Source organism: Castor canadensis, chromosome 2, assembly GCF_047511655.1.
Source record: "Castor canadensis chromosome 2, mCasCan1.hap1v2, whole genome shotgun sequence".
Taxonomy (NCBI): domain Eukaryota; kingdom Metazoa; phylum Chordata; class Mammalia; order Rodentia; family Castoridae; genus Castor; species Castor canadensis.
The window spans coordinates 81,496,447-81,512,887 of record NC_133387.1 but is presented as its reverse complement, the minus strand read 5'-3'; the positions used below and the strand labels follow the sequence as shown (position 1 = coordinate 81,512,887).

At 37.6% G+C, this 16,441-nt stretch overlaps 1 protein-coding gene across 1 annotated transcript in view; it reads right to left on the bottom strand.

Moving 5' to 3' along the window:
- Positions 1–16,441, bottom strand: part of Dnah11 (dynein axonemal heavy chain 11) — a 302,556-nt gene that overhangs the window by 207,380 nt on the left and 78,735 nt on the right. Inside the window, 4 exon segments of the mRNA XM_074065140.1 lie at positions 11,828–11,954; positions 13,252–13,343; positions 14,407–14,631; positions 16,157–16,279. Coding sequence (XP_073921241.1) covers positions 11,828–11,954; positions 13,252–13,343; positions 14,407–14,631; positions 16,157–16,279 — 567 coding nt within the window.

The window sequence follows — 16,441 nt, the reverse complement described above, 5'->3', positions numbered from 1 at the left end:
GAATATTGTTCAGTCATGAAAAGCAAAGTCCATCATTGGATGAATAAATTGTGGTACACACACACACACATATACACCCACACCGGAATATTGTTCAGCCATAAAAAGGAATGAAGTACGTATGTGTTAGACAACATGGATAAACCTTGAAAACATCAAGCTAAATGAAAGCAGTCAGTCATAAAAAGACCATATGATTCCACTTACATGAAACACCAAGATGTGGACAGCACATTGGTGTTTTGTAGGAAAGGGGAGAGGGAGATAATGCAGAGCAACTACTTGGTGGGCACAGGTTTTTATCTGGAGGTGATAAAAATGTTTTAGCACGTGATAAGAGGTAGTGGTTGTACAACACTGGGACTGTGCAAAATGGCACTGAACTGTACACACTTAACAGTTGATTTTATGCCATATGAATTTTACCTCAGTAGAAAAGAAAAGCTGCTGGTAACCAGAAGATGGTTGGAAGGTATGTATATAACATTTCCCAGAATACAGGCTCTGTCTGTGTAATGAGTTTTTCTTGAAATGTAGTTTTCCTGGGCTTTGTAAGCATATAATAGCAGCTTTTAGAAATAAGAGCAATCTGCCTAAATGATCTGCATTTGGTGAGACCAACATCAGTATCAGTAAGGGACTCCTTAAGGGTGATTTAATCTTTGAAGCTCTTAGCCTTTACGTTTTTGCTGTATTTGCAGTTTAGCATTAAAGAAAATCACATCAAAAAGACTTCCAAGTGTAAAATAGATGAGTAGTTGAGACTCTTGCTTACTTTTCATGTAGAGAGAGTGGAAGCTGACTGATCACTACGCAGGTCATCATATTGTCCTCCATCCCTATACTTTACCCAAAGGACACTCACACACAGAAAGTCTGCAATGATGTAACAATTCATTCTCCCAGCTGAAGTGGCCAGGATGCACACAGGTGTTGAATGGCTTCCACTGGGTAATGGGGCTGGATGATATTCAGTTGAAAAGCTACAGACAAATGAGGCCTCGACCATCAGACACCCTCATACATTATTGCTTTGGTGAGAAAGTAATTTCTAAACGACTTCTGGCCCTGTAGCCTCTCAGTCATTGGGCAGGCAATGCAAACCTCGTGCTTTGCATCTCTCCCATTACTTACACCTGGTATGTTTGAAGTTGGACATTTGCACATTCTGTTATTTAAAGTTTCTGAGAGGATAGCATTTTTTAATGACTAATGTGGATCCTATTGACCTCAGTTTTTCTTCCATTTCTAGTGGGATATCTTTGTATTTCAAACAAAATTTAAATTCCATCTTCCTAGGTAGTTACTTGGAAAGATGTCTTATTTTACAACTAAAAAGAATGCATTTAAAATGAACACTTTGTAGACTATTCTTAAAGGAGACAAAACTCCATCATATTTTAAGGTTTCTAAAAGATTAACAAGCAAAACTGAAATAACTTTCCCTCAAGATGCATAAACTAGGTGCATTCACACAGTAATGCGTACAGGCAGTCTTGGCTTTGCACAGGAGTATGGAATCACAAATGACTACACAAGCTGAACTTACACCAACCATCTTAATAATCAATGAGGACACTTTAGACAACACAACAACCTTTCAAGCTTTTTTGGTGGAACGTTAAAAATCTGACTATTGGTTATAAATGTGTAAGGAAATTAAAAAGAATAAACAACTAGGCCACCTTTTAGTACACTGCCATTTAAAACATTAAACACATTAAAATAAATATTCTTTGTGGAAGACTTTTTAGGAGTAATTTGAACAGTGCTCCTTTTACAATTTATGATAAGGAATAAGCATCTTTTCTGCGCCTTGGAAAACTGTTACACTCCTTTTTTTTTTTTTTAATTCGTTGAGCTTTCAATGTTAAAATTTCTTTTAAGCTTCCCCCCCCCACCCCACTCTTTGGCATCACTTACTCTGGGACAGCTTCATCCTTTTTGTTACTCCCATAGTTCTCATTTATGTCAAGAAGTTCATTCTCACTAGCCTCCTGCCTGGCTGTGTATCTAGACTCTCAAATGGTGCAGGGTCATCCTTCTCAGCCAGGTATCTCTTCTGTAATTCCATCTATGTTTGATTTAGATTTTACTTCCAGCATTATCAGTGGGTGATACACTTTCTGCCTTTTGCTGAACCTACACATTCTAACTCCCTCTTTCCATCATTTAGAGTTGCACAGTGTCATGTGGTATCATCATAGGGACAGGGAGGTCACACAACTACAATCTTGGCTGCCTGTGTGTGAACAAAATAACTGATGCACAGTGGTTTATCACTCACACACTTTGAAAGAAGTGACATACCTGGTCGCTGATCATCCTGTGTACCTAACTTATGCAGTGAATTTTGTGAAATGAAGAGCTAGCAAGGAACTTTGTGCTTTATATAATCACTTGCTGGTAATGTACCTCATGATTCTGAAATGTGTCATGTCGTCAGGGTGCTGGTGTTATTTAACCAATCCCTAGTAGCTGAAATTCATACTTAATTGGAACCGTGTAAAGGGAGAACCTCTTACTAGATAAAAGAACTTACATTTATCTATCTGTGAAAAGTCAGGAATATTCACTCATCTTTGTATTTTATAATATGAAGTACAAACCAACAGAGTGATTAACTGATCTATCCTTTGACCTAGGGCTGCTGTTCACCTACCTAGAACACAAAGGGAAGGAAGAGAAAACACTATTTTCTAATTACATTCTCAGACCTTACCATTTGCTTTTGCCTGCATTATCTGATTTTATGTTTGCCCAATATACCTAAAAATGATTCTGCTCATTAATAAGATAAAACATACACAAAGGCTGGTCCCACCCCTGGCCTGCTGTGCACCTCAGGATTCACTGACATGTGTTTATTATCTCACTTAATTCATAATGGTAGTGATAGCTACAGAAGTAATGTTTGTGAGAATGTAAATAATGACCAGAACTTAGGCAGTCCTATCTTTAGTAGATATTGTCCTCTAGGAAAAGATATGAATCCATTATTTTTATGTGCATAAACATTTAAGCTAATTTGTCAAAACAGTAAACAACTATTACTGTGATTTTAAAAAGTAATACTCAGTATTGGCAATGGTAGAAAGAGGGGCATGCAATATTATTGAGAGAAAATCTGTGAAAATTTTCTAGAGGACATTAAACCCATCATGATATATCCATACAATGAAGCCCTCTATGACTTTTAAACATATTGTAGAATAATATTCCCGTTTTGATTAAATATATATGTTCAGTATACACAACTGTATAATCACAAAAATAGCATCTAGAACAATATTATTCTTATCTTCTATGTATTTCTACATTTTTCAAACTTTCAATAACAAACATATAGTTTCCTAATCCAGATTTGCTTTTATCAAAAATAAAATGAAAATATATACGATATTTTGTGAATTGATTTTTTTCTTATTAAGATAACTTAGACATATTCATAAATCAGTGCATGTGAGACTGATTCTGTTTCTTCCCTAAAATCTTTGGGGTACATAATCTTGTATAATTTAATATAAATGTGTTCACAATACAAATGATTAGTTTTCTCAATTTAACTTTTGGAAACTGAAATTCATAGACAGAAAAATGGGGGGAAAATCGTGGGTATAGCTCAATGAATTTTAAGAAAGTAACCACAAGTGTTATAACCACCACCATCATTAAAAAATAGAACACCAGCACACAGAAGACTTCTCACGGTCCATGCCAGTTATCCTTCCTCTAAACACATACATTATCTTTCAAAAATATAGACACAGTCTTTACACAAGAGAACTCACACATGCGCACTCCTGCATGTCTCCATCACTCATTATGATATTGCCAAGATTTAGTTCTCTTACTAGGTACAGTGCTAGTTTTTTCCCTTGCTATGTGGTATGCTTTTGTGTGAATATAACCCAACATTTTTACTATTTCTTTGTTAAAGGACATTGAGATTGTTTCTGGTTTAAGGTGATTATGAATAATGTGGCTAGGAAAATTCTTCTACTCCCCCTTGGTCCAAAAATGTATGCATTCCTGATTAGTACGCACAAAGGAAGAACTGCTGAATATTATATTCATATTTTGAAGAAACCATTAAACAGTTTTCCTGAGTGTGCCAATTTACAATTCCAATGGCTGCAAGTGAATGTTTCCATCATTCCACTTCTTTACTATTATTTATTCTTGTGAGTTTTGAAATTTTAGTCTTTTTAGTGGACTTGGTCTTGATATCTCAAGGCGTGTGCAAATGTATATGTTCTCAAATTCCAAATCATGTCAAGGAGTGAGGACATATCTATACAGAGGTTGTCTGAATAAAGCTTTTCAAAGAAAGAAGCCCAAATGGCAAAGGTTGGGGTGGAAGGAGAGGTGGTCCAAATAATTTATACACATGTAACTACATGTAAAAATGATAAAATAAAATTTAAAAAGGAAATTCAAAGGCCAAAAAATACATGAAGAAATATTCAACACCCCTGGCCATAAAGGAAATGCAAATCAAAACCATTGAGATTCTACCTCACTCCTGTTAGAATGGCTATCATTAAGAGCATAAACAACAATAAATGTTGGCAAAGATGTGGGGGGAAAGGAATCGTTATACACTGTTGGTGGGAAGGTAAATTAGTACAATCACTATGGAAAACAATATGAAGGCTCCTCAAAAAAACTAGCAATAGAATGACCATATGATCCAGCAATTCCACTCCTAGGGATATACCCAAAAGAATGTAAGTCAGGTTACAATAAAGGCCCCTGTACACCTATGTTTATTGCAGCACTACTCACAATAGCCAAGTTGTGGAAACAGTCAAGATGCCCCATAACTGATGAATGGATTAAGAAAATGTGATATTTATATACAATGGAATTTTATTCAGCCATAAAGAAGAATGAAATTTTGTCATTTGCATGTAAATGGATAGAACTGGAGAACATCGTGTTAAGAGAAGCTAGCCAGGTTCAGAAAGCCAAAGGCCACATGTTTTTCTCATATGTGAAATAAAGGTCCAATACAAATATATATACATACAAATACATATAGAACATGTACCCTAGAGTGGAACTGGTAGAGAAAATGAAGGGAGGAAGAGAAGAAGAAAAGGAAGATAGTGAATAATAATGAAATACATCACATCTTTGAAGGACCAAGACAATGAAACACATTGAAAACTTTTAAATAATATAGGATAAGGGGGAAAGGGTGATGAAGTACAGTGAAGGGGGGTTACATTGACTTAAGCATATTGCATGTACAGGTATAATAACAAGAACAGACACTTAATAAAAGACAAGAATGAAAAACAGGTCACCTTAAGGGGAGGACACTCATGGAATAAAGAGGGTAAAAAGATGAAAGTAAAAAAAGTGATACGGTTGATGTACTTTCAATACAAGAATAAATATAGAATATTTAAATCTGTTGAAATCACTATAAGAACAGAACTAAGGTAAAAAGGAGAAAAATGAAGGGGATGAACAAATTCGGGATATAATACATGTACACATGGAAATGTCACAATGAAACTCCCTGTATAGCTATCTTAAACAAAAATGCCTTTTTTCAAAAACAAAGAACAGGAAGGTAAACACAGGTGTCCAGGGGTTAGTACCAGTGGAAGGGGGGAGGACATAAGGGAAGGGTAAAGAAGGGTGCATATGGTAGAAATATTGTGTACTCATTAAGAAAATAGAAAAATGAGACCTGTTGAAACTATTCTAAGAGGGTGGGAGGAGGGATAAAGGAGGATGATGGATGGGGTGGATTCAACTATGATATATTGTAAGAACTTTTGTAAATGTCACAAAATACCCTCAGTACAACATTAATAAAAATAAAATTAAAATAAAAAGACTGTGGGAAATGAATATGTTACTAATCATAGTATTTCAGCCTAGTGTAGGGAAACACATTATCTGATGACATTTTCTACCAGGGACCAGCCTGGGACCATGATCCTAATACATATGCTTCCTGCCTAGCTGGGATTACAGGTGTGCACCATTCACAGTCCTTGATTTATGGCATTTATTTAGGAACTAGATTCTCTATTTTCTATCACACACCTCAATGCCTAACCTCTAGGTATCAGGCTGCCTTTATACAAAGACATCCATTTAAAATACAATATATTCATGACGTGTTCTAAGCAGAGTTGTTCCCACTTAGCAGTGTCTATAACAAGCTACACTTCTGGGAGTAGCATCTACTCCTTGTTGATCAGTTGAAGGAAAACAGAGGCAATGACAAGATGGCCAAACCATGACCATCTTCTGTGTCTGTTTGCTTTTGGTGCCTCATTCTCATTCCTAGCCCCAATCCCTTCTTCCTCTTTAGGTACCAAGTATTCCTCCAGTGTCCTCTAGAAAAGTTAGGATCATTGCTTGATGTAATTTCAACCAAAACCATTAATTCCTGCCTGCACTCAACTAACCATCTGCATTTTGAACCTTTTTCCCCTTAACTGTCTAAGGAAGAATATTCTCTTGAGAGTGAACCATCCCGATTCCTGTAAGTCAAGTGGAAACTTTATCATGAAGATGACCAGTGAAAACTCTCTGTAAAAGCACATGGTGCATGTGGAATGTGGGGTCTAGATAGTGGCCATTTTCTGATCTAGCACTGCTTTTTCTCACCAAATATCAAGCCCAGTTCTCACAAGCACCTTTCTGAGTGCTAATGTTTACAGTCTGTGATAAGTTATCAGCTGAATGCCATTTATTTTATCACTGCAATTTAGGGGAATTCTTAAGAGACATGTTGGCAGACATCCTCTTATGTACATTGGTACCCATGCCCTTGAAGGGGATTTCTTGATGCAAACATTAAACATTCCCCAGTACATGTATTTTTAATCTTGTCATTTTAGAGAATGCATGGTGGCCTTAATTTTTCACTGTTGCAACGTTTTTGTCACTCACCTTAAAACAAAAAGTAAAATTTATTTTAATATATTAACCTGGTATATTTAAAATATTTTAGCGTGTGATTGATATAAAAATCATTGATATTTTGCATCTTTTTCTTTGTAATAAGTCTTTGAAACCAGGTGCACACATTTATAGCACATTTCAATTTGCAATTTTCATCAGATATGTTTGTTCTATACTCAGATTTCCTAAGATATGCAAGAGCAAAGGTAGATTCACACATCCAAGTTGTTCCAAACATACTTATGTTTTCCAATAACTGAACCAAATATCAGCTTTTCAATTTAAATCAATTAAATTTATTAAAATTGAAATGCCCATTCTTCAGCTTTCACATTTTAAGTGCTCAATAGCCACATGTGGTTCACGGCTGCCCATGAGCCAGCACAAATGTAGTTGGTCACATTAAAAACACTGGAAGTTTCTCCTTTCTTCTTACAAAGTCTAGCTCCATAATGGAGACGCTTCCCATAAGCAGGTCATCACGAAGAAGCTAAACATCTAGTAGATGTGGGAAGAGAAAATGGCCAAAAACACAAATGGATATTTTTTCAGAGGGGGGAAAATCAAATATTACAATGAATCACTCCAGGTACATATAACTACTGCACCATGTCCATGTATTTTGCAAGTACATCTTAAGTTTTTTTCCTACAGAAACTACAAGAGAATCCTACAGATAATCCAAGCCCTTGTGAGGTCAGGCTGAATTCTAGAAGGAAAAACGCCTTTAAAATTTGACCTTAACCAAGCTTAGCAACAGCTAATAATCGCAGAAGGTACATATCGAACTGCACCACTCTGACATTCAGTTGAAAACTGCTGGCATCATGGAGGTTGCAGTGGTACCAGACTTCCCTGGCTCACCAAATTCCACAAATTAACTTCAGAAACTCACTCAGACCAACACTCTTAAATTGAGTGTGGGTGGGTTGGGGAGGGAGGTCTAAAAAATTCAGGTCACTCACAAGATGTCAAGATGAGTTATCTGCCTACAAAGAGTGCCTTTGATGGGGACCTGCATTGTTATTCCACAAGCTGCAGTTGCCATGTTATCTTGGTCACACTACACAGAGCACATTCAGGACTGTCAGCACAAGGAGCATAGATGGAAATGCTCTTTCTGGTGGTCTGGAACTGATTCTGATATTGCAGAGAGGGGAGGGGAGTATAGAAAGGCCACAGTTTCCCACACAGCTGCCCAAAGCATGGACTATTCCACAGACAGTGACCACAAATTCAGAATGCACGGTGACCCTGCAGAGCCACCTTTCAGGGCATGGAGTCTATTACAGCTGTGGATGACACAAATTGCCCTCTGTGACTTCACAATCCCTTACCTCAAGTCACTCTTGGATGGTTCTTTGCACCACAAAGGCTTCTAAACACTTTTTTTCTAACAGAGCATTAATAACAGTGTGACGGCATCTGACAAGAATCTGAATTGTTCAAAATTTAACTAGCATAACAAAAAGATTTCAGTGAAATCACAGTTCAGGTATATTTTGAAATGATATGAATCTCCTCCAAATTTCAAATTCCATCAGAAATCAAATTGCCTGACCCCATTGTCTGGTAGGCAGAAATATCCACCACCTTTTGTTGGTATGATATAAGCAGCCTGTGATGTTGGAGATTATCAAGCTGTGACTTAAAATCTTTTAAAACACATTCGGTCATCATTCTCTGAGGAGTGGTGCTAGCTCTAGTACTGAGGAATGAACCTGAACTTCAGAGATTCAAGTAGGATTACAAAGCTATAAATGAGACGGGTCGGGGAGGGGAATTCTGCAATAAGTGACGTTGGTAATAGAGAAATAATTGTCTTCTCTGTGAAATATGCACATTGTGCTGTGAAAACAAAAAGAACTAAAGGTGTAAAAGGGAGACTACTGAAGTTTGAAAACAAATGTTGGCAGCAGGGATGCATATAATGTGAACCAACATGTTGCTTGGTAGTGGAGTAAAACATTTTTTGATTATTTGAAAGGAGGTTAAGAAGTGTTGGTGACAAGAATACACTTAGTGATATGCTCCTTAGGCATCAGCCTAGGACTGTAAGTAAGGACAAAGAGGCTTTGGTACGTGTGCACCCTGAGGACAGTGGACATAGTTAGGGTGGGCTGGTCCCTCTAGGGTTTGCTGAGATACATCTCAACAGCCTCCCTTGTCTACCTCCTTATGCTCCTTTGATGGAAAGTGTCCAAGGGAGGAGGAGAAGAAAGGAGGTGGCATCTTCACAGGTGTGAGTCATCAGCTGAGAGCAGGAAGCCATGTGGTCCCCTCACTCCTCTACTCTAAGGTCAAGGAGAGGAACTAAGAATCACACATGGAAGGGTGCCTGTGGGAAGTGAGTCTCCACAGTGTGCTGTGTTTAGACATCTGTTAGGGAGAAACGAGGAAGATGTTACTAGATGGCTGGTTATGCTTCCAAGGAGTTTGAGTAGAGTAATTCTGCCATATATACCTCTGGGGAGGTTCCCTTTATCCTCTGAGGACTTGCAAGTGTGTTCTATAAGATAGCCAACATGTAGGTCCTCACTATTGAGTGTGAAGATGGACAGTCACTGCTGACCAGATAAACACAGCCATCATTAAGAAAGGACCATGAACATCTGAGGTGGAACTCGGTGGTAGAGCATGCGCTTAGCACACATGAGGCTCCAAGTTCAATCCTCAGCACCAAAGATCATACATCTAAACCCCTCCCCATGATAAATGCATAGGGAGGGGAGTGAAAAAGCAACATCTCCCCTCAACCTCAAGTTTATGTGTAAAAGCCTGGCCTTCACACAGAGATGAAGTGGAATTTCTAATTGTTTTTTTGTTTGTTTGTTTTTGCGGTATTTGGGTTTGAACTCAGGGCCTACACCTTAAGCCATTCCACCAGCCCTTTTTTTTGTGATGAGTTTTTTCGAGATAGGGTCTTGTGAACTATTTAACTGGGCTGGCCTTGAACTGAGATCCTCCTGATCTCTGCCTCTTGAGTAGCTAGGAATACAGGCATGAGCCACTGGCACCCGGCCTGAAATTTCCAACTGGACCTGACTCAGTTAATTTTGGTTTATGCTTTTTTTTGGTGATACTGGAGTTTGAACAAGCTCAGTGCCTTGAGCTTGCTAGATGAGCATTCTACTACTTGAGCCACATTCCCAGCCCTTTTTACGTTTTAGTTTTTTTTTTTTACAGGGTCTCCTGTTTTTGCCCAGGGCCAGCCTGGACCATGACCCTCCTATTTACACCTCCTGAATAGCTGGGATAACAGACATGTTCCACGACATCTAGCTTATTGGTTGAGATGGGGATCAAACATTTTGCCTGGCTGGTGTCAAACCACGATCCTCCAGATCAGCCACTATGCCCCACTATGAATGCATTCTTAATAAGAATAGGGGAAGAGGAAATTATCCCTGCTCAAGATGTTATAAAAGGGCCTGCTACTAGTGTTAAGAGATTTAGTAGGGCACTCTTGGGATTAATAATTGCAGAAAATAAAACTGACTCATGTGTCTTCTTCCATGGAAGTAATATTGTTCAATAAACCAGGCACACAAGTGTTTATTGTATGTAAAGATTGACTGAAAGAAAGAAACTTCTATCCTAGTTATAGACATAAGCACCTTTTTTCTAATTTCCATATTGATTCATTCTGTACTATAAGCATTTGGACATGAAATGTCTTCAGGACCTCATAAAGTGCTTAAGAGTATACCTGTGCTTGTGAATGTAATGCTCGAAATTAGTTTTTTAAAAACCATGCAATGTGTGCTCCTTAACTATGTTAGGGATGGATATGGTAGGTTCCTAGTCAATCTTATCAGAGGGGTTGTATTTGCAAAGCCATTCAGGGATTAGCATGAACGTACCATATAATTAATATCTGAGTGGGACCCCAGAAAAAGTTGTCAAAGTTAACCAATAATTAGGTCAACAGTGAGATTTCACTTGTATTATAAGCAACAAGAATAGTCATTCAATTGAATTTAGATTCAAAGGTAAATAATGAGCAAGAAAGAAAGAATCAAATAAACATGGGGTCCAAAAAAAAAAACCAAAAATGCGGGGAACTGCACTGTGAAGAGACATATATTCCAAAGCAAATGGCATAAAAAGTAACGAACTTTTTTTAAATAAAAAGAACATGCACAGAACTCCATAGCAATAATGCACAAACTTCCATCTCAAATTAATCTGCCACATGCAGTCTAAGTATGTCCACCCGTGTGAGCTTTCACACAAGAAAGAAAGAAGTGGGAATGCTTACAGGAAGGCCTCTGTAGAATTTGTGCAGTTTGTCCCTGATCTGAGCTCTCAGAGCATAAAAACATCTGCTTTTATTTGCTATTTTATTTCCAGGAGCCCGGAAACTGATGGTGCATTATTTTCACATAGATAGAGGAAACTAAAAGTTTAGAGGCTGAGTCTGAAATTGTACAACTCCAACTCTGACAGCACTGAAGATCAGTCCAACTTAGTAATCATCAAGGTTTCTCTGGAGTTGAAGGCATAGTGAGAGAGTACCAGCCATGATCTCGTTCTAGCAAGTGACCCACTTTCCCCTGGGAAAGCTGCCAGCCAACCAGGCAACAGATGCTCCAGCTCTGTTCCTGAAACCTGAGGAATTTGGGGCCAGTGTTTCTTCCTGTTGACTTCTTTCAGGTCACTAAACTTACACATTTCCTATATCATCCCTTTACTGAACCCTGGCAGCTACCCCTCCTTACTTCCTGTAGCTCAGCCTCTGATATCCCTAGGTTGCTGCGTTAAGAATTCTAAATGCAGATTTTCTAGTTCCTGGCACATGTGACATGACAGATGGCATTTGATAATGACAGAAAAACTGGGACATTCTTTAGCTAATGCAGTATAATACAAGACTTCCAAAAAAATTTATTACCTGCTTAGGCTGAGCTCCCTTTGAGAGAATGTCGAGTAAGTCAGCAGAGGAGATGAAGTAGAAGCGAGGGAAGGCCACACGCTTGGTTTCCAGGTACTCAGCAAGAGCTTTTTCACAAAGAGAGAGCCTACATGAAGGAGAAATCTTTTAAGGACTATCTTGGCTATTCATTCATTGACACTTTGACAGAACAAACCCATCTCCTATCACCTATCCATTCATCACTATGAGCTCAGTATTTAACAGCCTTTCCTCTCCTCTTTAACACCATCATCCTGTTGACTAATACACAATCATGCCAAGTGAGATGACACACCACACACACACACACACACACACACACACACACACACACACACACACACACACACACACACACACACACACACACACATGCACTCCATTAGTTGAGGGTAAATGTAGATCAGACTTGAGTTTATGTCACCCATTGTTTTTCTTAATGAAGACCAGGTTCGGCATTGCTTAACCTGATTTAGGCTCCTTTTTTCCCACTGAATGTCTACAAGACACAAGTGACTTTCATGCTAGGTACTAAAAGGAGTCATAAGATCCAGAATAATTTCTACCTTATTGTCCTGAGCCAAGCAAAAATGACCCTGAACCACCAAACACCCAAAGATTATTGTCTAAACACAAATAATTACATCCTGGAAATAAACCTCTCACTTTAGTAGCTGATCTTTCCATTTTATACTTTTAACTTTATTATTTGGGGGCAGGTGAAACCAATCCTTAGTGCTTGCTAGGCAGGCACCCTACCACTTGAGCCACACCCTCGGTCCTTTTGCTTTTAGATTGTTTTTTCAGGTAGGGTCTTGCACTAACTTTGCTCAGGCTGGCCTGGTACTACAATCTCTCTGTCTCCACTTCCTGAGTAGCTGAGATTACAGGCGTATACCACCACAATGGCCCTGATTTGACCATTTTAAATCAAAAGCCAGAATATTCTTGTGACCAATGTTATAGAATTATATATGAAAAGTACTTTACAAATTGGCCTAGCACAAGAATTTCAAAAGGGTGAATATGCTAAGGATGACTTCTAATAAAAGGAAAATGTATGCAAACTAAAGGACTCAAAATAAGTGAGCCAATCCCAGTTTCTGGCATACAGTAGGTGCTCAATGAATATTTGCAGAATAGTTTAAGGAAGGAATTGATCGGTTACATCAATTCTGTTAATAATATATATTTACTATAATAGTCTTTTCAGAAAACAGCAATGCACTTGAAACTTACATTATATATACCATCTAAAATGTACAACTAGACAATTATAAGCAAAATTATAAGATGATTTAGTAGCAACTGAACCTATAATAACATGATTTTAAATACTATTAGGTATGTTAAATTTCATAAAACTATAAGCAATTTATCATTTTATATATTTGTATTCTTACCTGTGCTGTAAATCTTTAAGCTTCTCATAGAGATGAGGTCTGCATGTTGCTTCTAAAACATTTTTTATTTTGGCTGTCTTGAACATTAACTCCTATATAAAAGAATACCATGAACACTAGAAATTTCTAAAGTTTTCATCCATTTTGGGGATTAAAACATGAGAACAGAAATAGTTGGAGTGAACAAAGTTAAGGAGGCTCTAGAAATGTCTGAGACCACATTTGTTTTTGCTTTTAAACTTTTTGATGAGGATTAAAAACAAATATAATCATACAGTTTTTATCAAAATAAAATGTATGGGCACTGCCACCATTCTGGGCCCACACAGAATTTCTCTCCTGTAAAACAAACCAAAAAATAATAAGAAGAAAAAAAAAGAAGAAGAAAGGAGGAAGGAAGAGAAGGGATGAGTACCAGAATCTTGGTGTATCAGTGCTAAGCAATTTACTCTTTTCTTGTCAAGAGTTAAACAAGTTAGAATTCCTCTGGAAATTCTGCTCCTTAATGAAAAAGGTATAGGTATTATTCTTTGCTAGAAGTTTCTCAAAAAACTTATCACTATTATGTGCACATCTCCATGTGTTCTATATGACTTTCATGGAAAAGAAAAAAAATTGGGAGTATTATTTATTACGCATTTCCCCTTCTCAGTCTTTTACTTAGGACATCATTTACCCTTCTTACTGCAAGGACTGGAAATCCATGCGACATTGACATGGGACATGAATGGCCTTCTGGCTGTTTTTATATGACACAGGAGCTAGGAATGTTTTATACATTTTGAAATGGTTTAAAAAACTACCAAAAGAAGCATAATATTTTGTGACAAGTGAAAATTATGTGTAATTCAAATTTCAGTGTCTATAAATAAAGTTTTATTGATACACAGTCATGTCTATTGTTTAAGAGGTATCTGTTTTCCTTCATAGAACAAAGATAGCATTGAGTAGTTAACAGGGTAGCATGATTTGTAAAATCTTAAATATTCACTACCTGTCCATTTACAGAAAAGGTGTTCTGAACCCTGCTTACTGAAATTCAGAAATTATATTAATTTTTTTTAAATGAAATACTCTGAACCATAGTTCTTTATAAAACTTTCATATTGTCCTGAAAACTTTGCTAGAATAGATTACAGCCTGTCTCTGACAAACCTTAAATTCAGCATCTACTCCATCAAATCTTCTGGCATCTTTTACCAACTGGACTCGAATATCTTCTGAACAAAGAAAAATGCTTTCCAGGTGAGTCCATGTCCGTTGAACTTCCAGCCAAGTAAAGATCACCAAGTCTGCTATGTTCAACTTATTTTGCCAGCTTAAGACTTGCTCAATGAAATATTCCACATACTTGCTTTGAAGAAGGGTCTGCAATTGAACCTAAAAAGGCAAAGAACTTTAAGTAGCTCATCTGCAGATTGTGGCTCCCATCAGGGAGGCATCACGGTTATTCTGCCTATTGCTGACTTCTAGGATGTACGGAATATCCACATGAGTGTTTCATAAGCTTTTGCCAAATGAGTAAATGAGTGAATTCACAGCAGTAAATAAATATTCATGTTAACATTTCTCCCAAAAGAAATGAGATAAATACAAGCAGCTGCATTTAATATGTCTTCTATAAGAAGACCAGGCATCTCCCCAAAGGCAGGAAAAAATATTGTGAGATGCAGCTTTAGGAATTAAACTGCTCTTTTACATTTTCCCTTAGTCCCTGCTTCTTTGTCATTCCAAGGTGTGTGTGTGTGTGTGTGTGTGTGTGTGTGTGTGTGTATCTCCAAAACCAAATTTCCCTCCCTTGTGCTAGACACTCAAGCTTTTACTTCCCTTTCATCTCCATCAACTACTAAACTCTGCAGCTCTCTGTCCCCAAGCTTGTTTTCACCCTGAAGTCTGGTTACACTTCTCATCACTCTCGGACAAGGAAATCTCAGGACTTCACTGGGTGGAATGGCCTCTTCTCATTTCCCCTCACTCTGGGTATTTAACATATGTGACTCTTCTTTGAGGAAAGAAAAATCTATTCCTTGGTTTCTGTGACACTGCAATACCCTGTTTCTATTCCCTGAGTGTCTGTTTTTCTTATATTTATGCCTTTGCCTCTTGTTCACCAAATGCAGCCTTTTCCAGGGTAATGACCCCAGCTGGCTTTTGTTCCTTTTCTCTCTTTGTCTAGCTCACTGATTCTCAAGATGCTGACAATGACCCTCCAATCTACACTGCTAGACTGAGCCTCTGTGCTGGGTTCCAACTTTACACAAATATCCCTCACACTAAACACACCCCAAAATAATAGTGTCATCTCCCTATTCCAATTTCTCTTCCTAAGCCTGTATGTGTAAAAGTAACCACAGTTGTTATTTCTACAAATAGCCTCCTCTACCTTTCTTATCTCTTCTGTCCAAAGATACCAACCTTTGTAAGAACCTATTGCTGTGCTCAAATCTGTCTCTCTGGCCTTAGTCCATTAAAAAAAATCTATATTCCCAAAAAACTAAACTCTTAAAATTATAAAATAGCAGGTGCTTTCTGGCATTCTAAGATGCTACTGCTATTGTCACTGTTGCTTATATATCCTTTCCTGGTGGCCATCGTTTTGTTGAAGGCCAGCCCATCCTTTGAGACCAGTATAAGCCCCATCACTGTGTAAGGACCTCCCTGGGATTTTCACCCTCTCCAATTGGAAAGCCTCTGTCTCTTCTCACACTCTTGGATTCCTTCTGTTGGTCTCTTTTCTTGAGCAAAAGTTCCTTAAGAACAAGTCTTTAAACCTTTGGGTCCCAAATGGTCCCACACTTGGTGTTGACTATAAGTAGATGTCCCATGAATGAATAAATAAATGCTCAGTATTAGAACTTGGAAAAAATCTGAAATCATCAATTAAAATTAAAATTGTCCATCTTACTTGATTGTGCTCTAGAGTTTCAAAAAGTTGTTCATCAGACTTCAGTAGTGGGATGCCTGTTCGATAATGAGCTTCATAAGAAAACTCCATGGTTGCCCAGGTCTGGCTGATTTCAGTAATAACCTGGTAATTAAAAGTATCAATTAATTTCTTTGTTCAAAAGCTTAATTTGGGATCAGTATCTAAGCTATTATCTAGAATTTTTTAAAATGTTGTTAATAATTTCTTAAAAAAAAAAAACTCAGTAGCATCAAGTACTATTGACCCTACTTTGTTTCCTCCAAA